Source organism: Equus caballus, chromosome 14, assembly GCF_041296265.1.
Source record: "Equus caballus isolate H_3958 breed thoroughbred chromosome 14, TB-T2T, whole genome shotgun sequence".
NCBI lineage: Eukaryota > Metazoa > Chordata > Mammalia > Perissodactyla > Equidae > Equus > Equus caballus.
In genome coordinates, this window is record NC_091697.1 from 45,592,254 (window position 1) to 45,607,101 (window position 14,848).

At 38.1% G+C, this 14,848-nt stretch overlaps 1 protein-coding gene across 1 annotated transcript; it reads right to left on the reverse strand.

Moving 5' to 3' along the window:
• Positions 1-9,440: 9,440 nt before the first annotated feature.
• LOC106781592 (double-headed protease inhibitor, submandibular gland) lies at positions 9,441-14,531 on the reverse strand. The gene is made up of 6 exons (XM_023617474.2): positions 14,388-14,531; positions 13,800-13,813; positions 13,143-13,264; positions 11,578-11,620; positions 10,072-10,178; positions 9,441-9,613 (listed from the first exon to the last, which is right to left on the reverse strand). The coding sequence occupies exons 1-6, from the start codon at positions 14,452-14,454 to the stop codon at positions 9,568-9,570; spliced, it is 399 nt and encodes a 132-aa protein (XP_023473242.1). The 5' UTR covers positions 14,455-14,531; the 3' UTR covers positions 9,441-9,567.
• Positions 14,532-14,848: the final 317 nt, after the last annotated feature.

The following is a 14,848-nucleotide window of genomic DNA, read 5'->3' on the forward strand; positions in this document are numbered from 1 at the left end:
AATTCTTTCTCTGTTCCTTTGAGATGTAAATCATTTTAGAAGCCTCTTGCCAGTTTTATAACCTAGAAAGGTCTTTCTCAAGAACTTGGGAGCCATCCCTTTGAAGTGTAACCATCAAGGAAGACAATGCAGGCTGTCTCCTAGTCTCTGTGGAAGGGCAGGAGCCTAACTTCCGCGGGTACCTTACTCCAAGTTGCAAAACTACCTCTTATCAAAAAGAGGTTAGAAGTTTGTTTTCCTTTAGATAAAGCCAATTAGTAAACACAGATGTCCTATTACTTTCCCTTGACCTCCTCTGGTACTTTTCCACTAACTCACCTCAGAGCTTAAAAACCCTCTTTCTCCTTTTTTTTTAGCAGGGTTGAGTTCAGACGGAGTTCTGGCCTCTCTCACCTATTGCAGCAGCCTTGAGTAAAGGCTTCTTTGCCTATTTAACTTTGACCAGTGTAATTTTTGTCTTCATAGGACCATCTCGTATGCCAAATAAGATGTACTTTCCTATCTCTTCTCTCCGGACAGAATCACTGCTTTGTTGCTATTTTCTACACTGTTTCTTTTTAAGACCAATGCTGGGCCTTGTGCAATTTGACGTCAGCCTTCCCCCCTTTCTGAGTTGCAGTTCCTCTAGTATAAAATGGAGACACTCTTTTTCAACCTTACTTCTTTCCTAAGTTGTCCATTTATTTACCTTCTCTGTCATCTGAGCTCCTCCCTGAACTACCATGCACTGGCCTGCTGGTCCCTATTGGGTAACTCCTGGCTGCTCCTCCCTGTCCTCAAGGATTAACCAAGAGGTGGAATTGGGACAGGCCGTTCTTCCTTTTTAAGCCCTAACATTTCATTCTCCCAGAACCCCCACCCTCAGCTGTACAGATGTACGTGAATTGTTTTTACTAAAAGTGTGGAGAAAGGGAAATCTTTAAGAGAAGAGGAAAAGCTAAAAAGCTACAACATAGAGATGGGTTTCCTCAGGGATGAGAAGGAAAATAACTAAGTCCTTAAGGCGAGGCCGTGATGGTGAGCTCGCCTAGTGTCTGATCTCATTCTTCTTCCCTTAAATGTATGTCCCTTTCCAAAGATTGACTTGCTTCTCTCCATTTCACTTTGGGACAACAAATCCTGCTCACAGTATCTGATAGAGTGTCTGGGAGAGAGGTGTTGGCAATCTAAATCTTGATGAGGGCCTAGGTTATGTGTGGACCCTCTGGATCAACTCCCCTTTGCAATGTTGTGATCAGTGTGAGTTGAAGATATCCTTCTTGCTTTTCAAAGTTGCACCCGACACACAAGTATGAGCATGCACACACAGACACACACAATCCACACTTGCCAAGATTAGGCATTAACCCTTAAGATGGGACAGGACAGGACAGCACAAGTTTTTCAAATTGCATATGGTGAGCCTTTAGTGGGTTATGAAATAGGTTACCACCACTATTTTTTAAAAAAATACAATAAAAGAACAAAGTAAAATAGAGTAGAATAAAATAAAAATTACAGTGCAACTTGAATAGTGTGTGTGTGTGTGTGTGTGTTTCTAGGTGGTAAGGTAAAATACATTCTTTTTTTTTCCTGTGGGTCACAGTCAAGAAAGTTTTAAAGCCCTTAGAATAAACCTGCAAGTAAGGAAACAAAACTTTGCTATCTGCAATCTGTGTACCTCTTGCAAGGAGAAAACAAGTTTATTTCCTTTCAAGTTTTCAGAAGGAGCTCTTTCAAGTCTGCTAGAATAAGAAAGGAATCAATACCCCTACATGGACTATTCTATCAGTTTTATATTTAGTATATTTGAAAAAAGCCACTTTAATGAGGACTTAAATTCTTAGATAAGAATCCTTGATCTCCCAAGGCTCCCCACTGAAGAACGGAAAGAGATGTTCTATTGTTCTCTCATCTTTTGTTTCTTTCTTTTCCTGCTGTGACTGTAATACTACCATAAATGTAGTTCTGCATTTCCTCATCTAGCATTCCCCCTGTTTATTTGCTTGGATTTCTCTATGCTGCTTACCTCCAGGAAGACTAATATCCGTGAAGGCAGACATTGTCTTGGGCATCACTGAATCCTGAGAACCTGGCACAAGGTCTGGTGATAGTGGGTAGCAAATTACAGTCACTGAAACTGAGTTTCATCCCTTCTTTCCATTACTTTCTGGGGCACCAACATCTTCCCATATCTCACTAAGGCAAACCACCAGCCTAGACTCCCAACCCATGCAAAATAGCAGTTGATGCTTATATATCCACAAGAGGTACCTAGATCAATGAAGTGTATGGAGGATTGAAGCACTCTGAGAGAGTGCCCCTGACTATGACTGGTACTAGAATGAAGACGACAGCACTGCCTCTCCTACTCCTGGTTTTTCTGTTTCTACTTGGCCAACACGACCTTTCTTTACACGTATTAAATTCTTCTGTCATGTCTCGTCTGATTTTGGAGCTATTCCTTTTGGTAAGGAAAACCTCCATATATTTTAATAAACTAGCATCACTGCTTGATTTTCCCTAAATGATAAAAAGTTTTATTCTCAGATGATAATCATATTTCATGAACTTCTAAGATCTTGGGCCATAAGTTCTTAATTGTTGAAGTTGGATGATGAGCACATGAACATTTATGATTCTTTTCTCTCTCCTTTGGTATATGTTTGAATTTTTTATAATATGACCCTTTGTAGTGTATGTAAGTGACAATGTGAAGAACGAAGAACTAAGTAAACAATGGTGTGAATCTCATTTATGAAAACAGCATTTCTCACCTAGCAAAAACAAAAGCCTCTGAAATATATTGAGTTGTCATTACTCTTGGAAGCCGTGCTGCTGTGTTTCTGTATTTTGTGACCCCCATCCCCATGAAATCTTGACTCTTACATGCAAAATCTATCCCATTTCATTTTACAAAACAGTTCTGAAGCTTAATCAAATAAAGCTATTGCACATTATAATTACCATAACCATAACCACGGTAACTGAGTGTGGTAAAGCCTGGTGTACTACTGTTCCCCTTAACTAAAAGTTGCTCCAGATTTGAGCCATCTTTGCTTCCTGAGGGCAGAACAGCAGAGGAGCATAAAGGGAATCAAGATGAGGGGCAAGGATACGCCCAGGTGGGTAAGGGAGTCTTCTAAAACCCCAATCCTGCAGGCTGCAATGTGATGATAGAGTTGGTAGGAAACTGGCTGACAAACTCTGAGACGGTGGATAGCCACGCCAGTGACAAGGATGCGGTAAGGTGAGGCAAAGTTACCATACTCCTACGGACAGCACTTGTGGTCACCTGGCAGTTTCCAAGTGGTAGCAGGAGGAGGTCCCACAGTTTGTGGCGGCAAAGACTCCAATTCACTCCAGCAGCAGAGATTCCAACAGTTTATTTACATAGAACATATATTGGCAATGTATACTCAAGATTGATTTAGTAATAAAAGTACACAATCAAAAATTTTAGTCCCTTGCTCTGTTCAGACCTGTCCTTTGCACAGAGTAGACTGCTAGTGGCCATAACAATGTTGAAGATTAAACCAACATAAATTGATGTCAGAAATTTTTGGCAAGTATATTTTAACAATTTAGAGGATGTTTATTCAAGATATTTTAAAAGAAGAAGGTATTTGGGAGAAGATATCTAGAAACATTTTAGAAAAATGTGTTTTCAATACAAAAAGAAATGTTTTCTTGAAAAGGACTAAAACCCCAAAATGTAGGCTCAAAAGTTTACAGAAGTATTGACTATCTTAATCTTTTTAAGTTTTGATTTATGCTTTGTTAATAGTAAACGGTTTTATAGATTCATATTTTAATAATATGGCCTAAAGTTTATCTTTACTTTCTCTTGAGTTTTGCATCTCAGTAGATGAGTGTTTGTAACTGTTCCAAGGAAACTTTAAAGAATGTGTTTTTGCAATAGAATAAGCTCTGTGACATATAATTAAGATATTATAATTTATTTGTATTTATATATTGTAGATTTACTTGTACAGCGTTTTAAAATATATAATTATGTGATTATTACATAACGTTGTTTTTTTAACCTACAAGTTGAAAAAGTGAGTTTGCTTACACGAACTCTGTTTTTGTCTAAACAAATTTTTCCCAGTATTTAAAATTTTTTTCCTAAAAATGCAGTAGCCATTCCATTCATTTAATGACACCACATGTTTATGATTATTTTATCAACATATCATTGCTATCTTTATTTTGCTTACTATTTTTGGCTTAGAAAGTATTTATTTGATGCTAACCTTAAATCTTTACTTTCTTAAAGCCCATAAGGAGTATTATGTGATTATGAATTATTTCATTTATACTATATGCATGTTATGAAATCAAACAATATGAATATCAAGACATTTGATTAAATAGAAAAAATATAATTATAGTTATGTTTGATATTTTAGCCCACATCAGCTTCAGGTTTCACTTTTCCTGTCAATTTTGTTTTTTTTCCTGTTGTGGACTGAATTGTGTCACCCCTCACAATTCATACGTTGAGAGTCCAACCCCTAGTACCTCAGAATGTGACTGTTTTTGAGACAGGGTCTTTAAAGAGATAGTTGTGGTCATTGGTTGGGCCCTGATTCTATGTGACTGGTCTTATAAGAAGAGGAGATTAGGAAGTAGACAAGCACAGAGGAAATATCATGTGAAGGCTCAGGGAAATGGCCGTCTACAAGTTGAAGAGAGAGGCCTCAGAAGAAATCAACCCTGATGAACGCTCTTCTTAGACTTCTAGCCTCCAGAACTCTGCGAAAATAAACTTCTGTTGTTTAAGCCACTCAGTGTGTGGTGCATTGTTGGGACGTCCCAGCACACTAATACCGTTCCGTATCTAGAACACATAGATTCACCCAGATAAACAGTTGAAGATGCTTTCAAGCAGCTCTCTTTGCTTTCCTGAAATACCTGTCAATTACGGCAAATGATAAGCTTGTTAGAGGGATAGAAGATTTGTTTTTAAATTTCAAAATTAAATCACTTGTGTGAGAAAACAGGTAGAATAAAATATTAATGGCAGGATCTTGGAGTTGGGTTTGCTGGTTTTACTGTAAAATTCTTTCAACTGTTTGTATTTGCTGATATTTCATAACAACGTGTTGAAAAATTAAACCGCGATGAATATCAGACCCTCACGTTCAATAATTGATGAGTAGTAATAGATTTGGAGAAAGTTAATGAGTGCATACTTGACCAATTCATATCTCCACAATTTGGAGGAAAATGTAGCATTTTTCAAATACATTTAGTAACTTTTGAGAATTTTTTAAAAGTATTGTTAAAAGCAGACACTTTATTATTAGGAAATACATATTCAAGGTGATGGGGACTTTTAGGCTGCTTACTTTTAAAACGGTTTATGACGAGGATTTTTAGGCTAGTTACTTTTAAAACTACAGATAAAAAACAGGCTCCAAGGAGCGGAATTTGTTTGCCCTTTGATCAGAGACAATTGCATTTGTGAAGGAAATCTCCATGCCTCCCTCTCTGCGCCAGGAGGAAGGGGGGATGGCCTTATCTCTGGAAATTCTTAATGGGGAAGGCAAGAACTTAAGTTGTTTACTGTCTGGCAACCTCATGTAACTGACCCCCACCCCAAAATCCTCCTTTGTCTTTAGTTGAAGATAATATTTGAGCGGTGACTTCTGCCATTTACTTAATCTGATTTGATTCTCGTCTAAAAGTCATGGGATCACTCAATGACCAGACCCCACTTGGACTGATACCATTTTAACTTTTTTTTTCATGTTCTTTCCTTTGTCTTGTAAAGAGATGAATCATATACCTATGCCTTAAATTTAGCTCTAACCCTCAACTAGGGGCAGCAGCAGGAACTCTGACTGCCCGTGGGTCCTGTCCCCACGCAGCGGCTCTGCCTGCCCATGGGCTCTGTCCCCATGCCAGCGGGGGCAGCAGAAGCGGCGGCAGCAGAAGCTCTGACTGCCCATGGGTCCTGTCCCCATGCTATTCTATACTATTCTCTAAATAAAAGAGCACTACTGCCAGATCTTAAGAGTCTAAAGAAATCTTTCTTTCGACTCCTCGGCTCACCGACCCCGCATCACAAGGAATTAAAGAAATCAAACAACTTCTCTTACATATAGAATTCAAACTGTAAGCTTCAATTTCATTGCTAGCGATTGGTTTCAAGTCAGTAACATTGTGATTAGCGTTGACCTGATTTAGCTTAAAATTTTCAACAATATATACAAGCTGGTAGAACTATCTTATAGTTGAGAATTTTTAAGTAGTAATACTTTAAAGTACTATGTGCATTTCCCTACTTTTACACTTTCAAGAACATCCAACATTTTCAGCATAAATAAATCTGTGGTCTTATTGAATGCTGATTGTATTTTTGACGTGTAATATGACCAACAATGTTGAAAAATGTTCTGTTCAAGAACTGTGGCTCTTTTGATTTTCTTGGTTTACCTCCCTTTAGCTACACCTCACTAGTCAGCTATTCTCTATTCACACAACCTGTGTCCTCCTCACATTTTTTTTTCACCTGCTGTTCACTCCTCGGTTGCTCACATTTCACCAGCTTTTCCTAGATATGTAGATGCTCCTAATTCCTGAATTTCTCAGAGCTTATCAGCTATTCCAGTCTCCCATATTCCTCCCATCATTCAAATCTCTCTCATTACTTCAGCTTCTCTTGTCCTTATATCTTTGTTTGAAATAGTTCCTGCAATAAAATTTTTAATCTTGTCTTTAACATTTGAGATTCTTTTGTCTTTGTGGCTCTACAGAAACTTTAGTGCCTATCTTCAGCTGCTTCTAACTTTTTAGAAATTTTGAAGGGAGTAAAGAAGAAAGGAGGCAGGCTAGCGGGACAACTGACTCTACCTTCAGCCTTTCCCGGACTCTTAAAAATTTTCCTATTTTTTCCTGTCATCCCATCCAAGCTCTTCAGAAACTCATTACCCTCTTGTCTGCATCCCTTAAGATTTGTTCTACTTTTAGCTGATCCTGAAATTACTCAACTGCTCAATTTTGCAGTTTGCTCACTTTCCCCATAGTGTTCCCATATCTCATACTAATCCTGCATTCTCAAAAGCTTCCATCTCCACAGCTGTTTTCTTTTTTCTTAGAAATTGCTCCAATATCCTCATTTATTTACAACCTACTCTATTCCATCAGTTGCTCTTTCTAGCTTTTGTCTTCTCATACACACACACAAAGAAAAATTGGAATTGTATAGTTTCAGAAGCTCCCATAAAGATAAACTAGCTCTCACTACCATTGCCCACGTGTTCTCCTTCCTCCTGAAGCTTCCCGGAATGCTGCTTCTGCTGGAATCCCTTTCCTCCATTTAAATTATTCTCCGCGGAATACAAACAAATTATTCCACTTTATTTCCCTTGTTGGCTTATTTAGTATTGCTTTAGGATTTATAGTATATATTATTAGCTTCTCACAGTGTACCTTTCAGCGGTATTAGACCACTTAGCATAGAACCTTATAACAGAATACTGTAATTTCTCCTGTCGGGGAAGTGGGAGAATTCCCCCCACCGCTTTTCCTCAAGGTTCTTATGGCTGGTCAAATAATCAAAGAGGCAGGTTAGCAAGAGAAAATCAAACAAAATTTAATAGCATGTATACATGGGAGAAACTCAGGGTAAACTGAGTAACTCGGCCGTCTGGCTGAGTCCACCCATTTAAGTACCCTCAGCTACGGACAAGGAGCACATAATGATCTGGGGCTTCAAGGGGGAGAAAGACAATCGTCATAGAGATGGAATCCAGAAGTTTGATAAGCAGGACTTTGATAAGAGTGGACTTGGCAAGGATCCCCCAAGTGTCCTAGATAGTTATCTACGGTGATGGCCTGTCCTGGAGACAACCTTTATTTTAAATTTCTTTAGGCAGCTTGGGGGAAGGTCAGATGCTCTTTCTGGGTCTTTTGAGGCTTCATTGTCTTCAGCTCGAAATAGTCCACATACCAGAGTGGCACACCTTGGAGCGGCCTGCTCTCAGCCCCATCACTCCCTTCCCAGCCTGTATGTTGTCATCCATTTTATTTTAACATATGAAAATAAAGTTCTGGCAACCTAGCTGCTGTGGACTGAACTGTGTTCCCCTAAAATTCATGTTAAAATCTGAATCCCAAATGTGGCTGTATTTGGAGGTAAGGCTTTAGGAGGTAATTAAGGTTAAATGAGGTCATAAGGGTGAGGCCCTAATCCAACAGGATTGGTGGCCCTACAAGAAGAGGGCTATCGCTCTCTTTCTCTCTCACTCTCTCTCTTTCTCTCTACCATGTGAGGACACAGTGAGGAAGTGGCCATCTGCAAGCCAGGAAGAGAGCCCTCACCAGGAATGGAATTTGCTGGCTCCTTGATCTTGGACTTCTCAGCCTCCAGAACTGTGAGAAAATAAATTGCTATGGTTTAAGCCACCCAATCCGTGGTATTTTGTCATGGCAGCCCAAGAAGACTAATCCACTAGCTCATGTTGTGACTACCACCTCAAGTCTTCCTTCCATTCCTATTGAAACTTTAATAATTCTGGATTATAGTCTTTTTACAATGTATAGCAATCAACTCTTTAAAAGTGTGTCTCTCTGACTCATCTACAAACTCATTAATGACGTGGACTCTTCTTTTTGCCCGTTTATATTGCCTCTCCTCACATAGCACATTGATTGACATCTAGTGATCTTTTTATATGTGTTGTTAGAAAAAACATACAAATCTCTAAGCATAGCTGGCAAGCATTTAACCTGCCTATGCTAAAATACCATTATGCTTTGGACACATGACCTTATAGGGCATAAGTTTATTCCTATTTGTAGACTCACTGTTAGAAAAGTCTTCTCTTTATCAAGGCAAAATATCGATCTCCTCATATTACATTAATGATCTGAGTCCTCTCTACAGAACTCCAGACAAGAGAAAGTTCTGATCTATCTCATGACAGTCCTACATATACCCTCAACTTTCCCATACATTGAATTTTCCTCTGGCCTTTTTAGTGACTTCAACATTTAATCGGATCATATTGTTTTTAATCTCGTCCCCAACATAATTAACAAGATACCTTCTTTTGCAGATGCCCATATGTGACTGAGTCCTCTTTAAATGGTGATACTTAAAATTTGTATATTACTCCTGGTCTGTTCTGATTAGTTTATAGTATTAGGGATTCTCACTCTATCTTTCTCCAAGTCTGAATTTTCCACTTTTCACTAGTGTAGCTAAGGGTAATGTAAGACTAATGGTCAGATCCACCCTTTGACCCATGTTTACTTAAAAAAAAAAAAAAGTCTTTTTCAGATGGGATGCTATGAGTAGATTCTTCTCTCACCAGGGTGTATATAATCTCCCCAGCTCCAAACTTAAGTAGAAACAGAGGAAATCTTTCCATGTGACTTAGAGTTTAGGAAAATAACCATAGATATTCTCCTTAAAAGAAGAATCATATCCACAGAGAGAAGCTTGACAGTTTTATGCTAAGAATCTTTTATTGAACAGTCAAATCCATATGTTTGCCCCACAGCCATCCTAGAAAATCTGGTTCTCTAAGTGGAATCTGCCAAAGGGACTCCGGTACCCTTGAGCATCAGGGAGACTCAGCATGGTCCATAATTTGTCAAGAAAAGGGCACCACGGCTCATCCTATAAGAGAAATCATTTTTTTTTAAAAGAAAGGCTTTGGAGAGCTTAAATTAAAAGTTTTATATTCTTAGATCAAGCCAGCCCAATAAGTACACAGCAAGAAAGGCTGAGCAATTAATCACTGAGCTTCAGCATGGTAGAAAAAGCAATTCAACATGCTAGTAAAAGCCAGTGTTAGGAGCCAAAAAATCTGTAAATTTCTCTTTTATCTATCATTTAATAATATTATGATGTTGATCGAGTCTTGTTTTCCTAGCTTCAGTTTCTTCCTACTATTCACTTTTTTCTCTCTCTCCCTCTCTTTCTCTCATTTTGCTTCTTTTTTCAAAATATTATGATTATCAGTAAACCATCTCTTATGCTTCACAGCAGCATCTAACTTATTAGGTAGCTAAAATGATTTCTGGTTCTGTGAGAGAGGTTTTTTCTGTAACTGATATATTGAATGCAGCACTTACACAACAGCGTTGCAAAACAAACATTTATTGGCATAGTTTATTCCATCAGATCCACAGAGAGGCAGGTAATCCTTGCTGCATGCATCAGAATACTCTAGGCAGTCAATCTGCCCCGTCCAAAAACAGAAAAAAATAAAAATGATTTCAGATCATTAAATCATAGAAAATGAACTTTTTAAAGGCCTTGAGGGATCATTTAGCCCAAAACCCCACATGCAAAAAGACACGTCCTCATCACAGCAAAAAACAGCTCAGCCCAAGATGAAGGCCTTCCTCTCACTTATTCTCTACATCTAAGTTATGAATACAATACATCCTGTGGGTTCTATCTTGTGCTTAATTTCTGAATTAGTCCTCTCTTCACCAAACTGTCATCCGCTTTATTCAGGCCCTCGATACGTCTTGCCTACACAGCTGCAATTGTCTGCCAATTTATTGCCCAACCTCCATGCTTCTCTGAGATTTCAGTCACCTTCCACACTGATGCCAGGGTGATCTTTTAAATCAAATCAGATCTTGTTCTTCAAGTACTTAACTGATTCCCCGTCAACAGGAAGTCTCCTCATGACCCGGGCTTGTCTCTCCAGTCTCATCTGCTCTCCCTCTTGCTCTATCTAAACTTAAGGACTGAATTCCCAGAATGTTTCCAACTCCTGTATATCCCTGTGCTTTTGCTTATGGTTTTTTCCCTATATTACATGACCTTACCCAATTTATGCATGAGACTACTCTATTCCTCCTTAAAAGTCAGTTTAACGACTTTTATAAGAGTTTCGTGTCCCTACTTAAAATGAACTGTCTTTACTACCACAACCTCATGTTTGTAATTGTTTTATATCACATTTCAAACTATTAGGATTATTATTCCAGTCACATAGTTCTTTACCCCTGAACTGTCTTTACATTTGTTCTTAAATTATTTTTTCTTTAAAGACTGGCACCTGGGCTAAAAACTGTTGCCAATATGTTTTCTTTCTTCTTTATCTCCCAAAACCCCCGCCCTGTACACAGTTGTATATCTTAGTTGCAGGTCCTTCTAGTTGTGATATGTGGGACACCGCCTCAACGTTGCCTGACGAGTGGTGCCCTGTCCACACCCAGGAACCAAACCCTGGGCCGCTGCAGGGGAGCGCGCGAACTTAACCACTCGGCCACAGGGCCGGCCCTGTGCTATTTTTATAACTTCCTTTATTGTTATGAGAGCATCCTTGAGTCCCTAATGTCCTCTTCCTAATCTGCTAATTGGTTGCAGTGTGAGAAAATAACCACATGTAAACCAATCTGCCCCAATTAAGGGTTATGAGTAAAGTATGTGGAGTCTTCCTCTGTGTAAATTAATTAACTATACTTCAGCTCTTCTGTTTAAGCTGGCCAGGTGTCTTATCTCTGACTGTAGTCATAGATAATTCCTAGAATATGTATTTTAAAATGGTTTTACTCCAGGAAAGTGAGGAATTATTGTAGCATTTTATATTAAGAATAAATAAGATTTCTGCATATACTTACACATTTGTCATCATAAAGTTTTCTGAGTGGAATTCCTTTATTTCTAGAAGAGAAGACTTTATTGAATGGGTAATGCAGTTACTTGATATTTCTTAATCTACAGAGTGAAATACAGTCATATATCATTCTGTGTTGTCTGATCTGGACTGCAAATGAGGAGTTCTGGTTAATATTCTACTCTAGTTGTCTAATATGGACCATTAACATCTTTGATGATCACTTTGCAAACAAATAAAAATAGAAGAAAATAAGATTAACACTAAAAGGAGATTAACTCTAAAATGGTATTTTTAAATAGTCCATGAATATTTAGATTAAAATCAAAGGCATAACATAGCGTGAAAACACTTTTTCAGTTAAGAAAAAATACACTCAAATTCATCTCTGGCCACATATAATCTATAATTTTGCTATAGTCACTCTCCTTTCTGAATATTAGATCCTTGCCTTCTAAAAAGAGGATATAAGATAACATAATCAATAAGATCTCATCAGTCTTTACTCTCTTATGGTTTTCTTAGTGCAAGAGTTTGCATATCCTGAGAGAATTTATTCTGGATAATACTTGATATTACACTTGACTGTAAATTTTCAGAAAGGCTAGAAATAAGAGAAAAGAAGGAAGAAAGTAATAAGAAGGAAGAAGAGTTCATTTCTATGAGCATTCACTCTGTGTCAACTACTGAGCTAAGATTTGACGTGTTCTATCACAGTGAATTCTAAACACTGTTGTAGTTTCTATCTTATGGGTGAAAATACTGACGCATGTAGTAGATTGGGTATTTGCCTAATGTAACAGATCTACTAAGGGCAGTCTGGATTCTAATCCAGATGTCTGACACCAAAGCCCATGATTTTAACACATAATCATAAAGTAATGAATTCAAATTGCTGAGATGGCTGGTAATAACCATTCTTTCATTCTCCTAGAAGCTGAGATACTGTTTTCAGTGAAGACAATATTTAATTTGTGGGGCTGGTGGTGGTGGGGATTCCAACTATCCCTTTGTACTTTTACTCTCTTCCTTAGACTTTTCCAGATAATCATGAGAAGCAACATAGATTTCCTCAAGGGTATGAATGATAGATCAAAGTCTTGTAACAGAGTCCATGGCTATCAGCCTAAATAGAGATAGCTGTCTTCTGACTTCCCATTATGCAAAAGAGAGATGTAACACAGGAGATTCTTGGAACTTTGACAAGATACACTTCCTGCCTGAGATTCAGTTTCCTTAAATATAATGTAGGAATAAGAATGTCTATATGTAACAGCTAAGGCCCAGTGATAGTGTATATTATGAATGAGAACTTGACTGGATAGCAAAGAAATATATATATATATATATATATATATATATATATATATATATAAAATTTTAGAGATATAGTTTTTTTTTTTATTCTAACAAAGCAACATCCAAAGAATATTAGAGGAGCATGACAAAAGGTAGGATTTTTCAAACCATGTTTTTAAAAACCAAGCAGATTTTGGCCGGCGTGGACTTTGTGATCTTTAAAAATAGTTGGCGGGGGGCGGGGGGCTCTGAACGGAATACTATACTTACCGGTTTAGCAAGCAAAATATGCATTCATTCCCGTACGTTTTCCCATCTATACCACATATTGGCTCCCACTCCCTTGTGCATATAATCCTGGAACTTCTTCTGTTGTATTTGGAGCAATCCACCTGTAATCAGAACAAAAAATAATGTCCTACATTCTCTTCCTTCAATTCTGCAGTCATTCTCATATAAGGATGGTAGAGAGAGAGAAGAAATAGGAAACAGTACTAGCCTCTACAACTTTAGGGCAAACATGTCTAGATCTTCTACAGACCAGGTGCCGTGCTACAAAAATAAATCAGACCCAGAACATTCCTTGAATAAAATGGCAATTAGCTGTTTAAGAAGGAAATATTAATCTCTGCTTTTAGAGTTATAATGAGAATCCAATAGAATAATGAATGTGAAAAGTAGGTAGAAAAGTTTAAAATGCTACCCAATAGTAAAAGTTTACTTTGTCTGCTGTTCTGCTTTTGCAAGGAGATTCCTTTTGCGATCTTGAAAGAAAGAAACACCGCGAGGAGTAGAGTAGGAATTGTTTTATCTCCTGAGGAATTTTTTCAGTCCACTGTGAGCCAGCTTAACCACTTTCACAGTTCCATTTACATCTTAGCTCTGATTTCATTTTTACAAAGACCACACAGAGAAGGTTGCACTCACCTCTGTCCCTACTGCTTGATCACCGGAAGAGAGTGGAATGAGATGCAATTGGAGATAAGGAATTGGAGAAAGAGCAAATTCCACAGTTAGAAATGCAAAGCTGAGTTCATTGTTCACAGAAACTAAAATCTATTTCCAAATATCCCTTGCCCAGATCAGACCTATGAAAGGTCATTTCTTCACTCAGGGCCAACTCAGAATGAAGACAGAGAAGTATGTGATTCTGATAGGAAATCCCTGGTCACTGGAGAAAGGGCTGTCACAGATCTCTAGGATTTCCTGTGAACATGCCCAGGGTAGGGTTGGGTAATGGTCTCCAAGTTGCATAAGTGGTTTCTGAAATGGCAAGTCAGAAACCTGAGGGATCCTGATCAGGGACTGAGCAAAGAACCCACAATCCTTTTTTACTTCTTCTCAGTCATTCTTCCTCTACCTGAAGGTCTGACCCATCCCTACTTTGCTAATCAGACCAATCCAAATAGATATCTTCTACATTTTCTTTTGACTTTAGTATTCTATAATTACTGAAGGCTGAATATATTTCGGTTAGCACAAAGATATGAGTATTCAAAAGGAATACTAACTCACCAGGTGGAGAGGCAGCCCACGTAGTGGCTGCCAGAGCAAGGATGGCAAAAGCAGTGATCTTCTTCATAGTGATGATGAATCAGAGTGTTAGAGATATGCTGCTGTGAAGCAAGAAGTCCAGAGACAGAAAGACAGAAAGCAGTCTGCCAAATACACACACACACACACATATATACACAGTACACAGGCAGGGTCCCACCCTTATTAAATATTGACCTTTCCGATGATGAGCAGTTATTAACCCAAGCTAGGGTATTTATTTCATTTGTCACGGAAAACGTCCTTCTTAACTTGATTTATAGACAATCGGAACAATTACACCCTGAGACTAATCTGCCAGAACATGTTTTGTGTAATAATGCTCTTATCTCTCAGCAAATATAATGGCATGGCTTTATATGAGACCAAATAAAATCATATGTGTAGTGAAGAAGAAATAAATGTTTGTATAATAAATAAAT

What these genes read in the sequence shown, in the direction of transcription:
- LOC106781592 (XM_023617474.2), bottom strand. Translation starts at nt 14,454, where the DNA reads ATGAAGAAGATCACTGCTTTTGCCATCCTTGCTCTGGCAGCCACTACG. An exon ending in AACTTTATGATGACAAATGT is followed by an intron (nt 10,179 to 11,577) that starts GTAAGTATATGC and finishes TGGACGGGGCAG; the next exon opens with ATTGACTGCCTAGAGTATTC. An exon ending in TTGTTTTGCAACGCTGTTGT is followed by an intron (nt 9,614 to 10,071) that starts GTAAGTGCTGCA and finishes TTTCTCTTATAG; the next exon opens with GATGAGCCGTGGTGCCCTTT.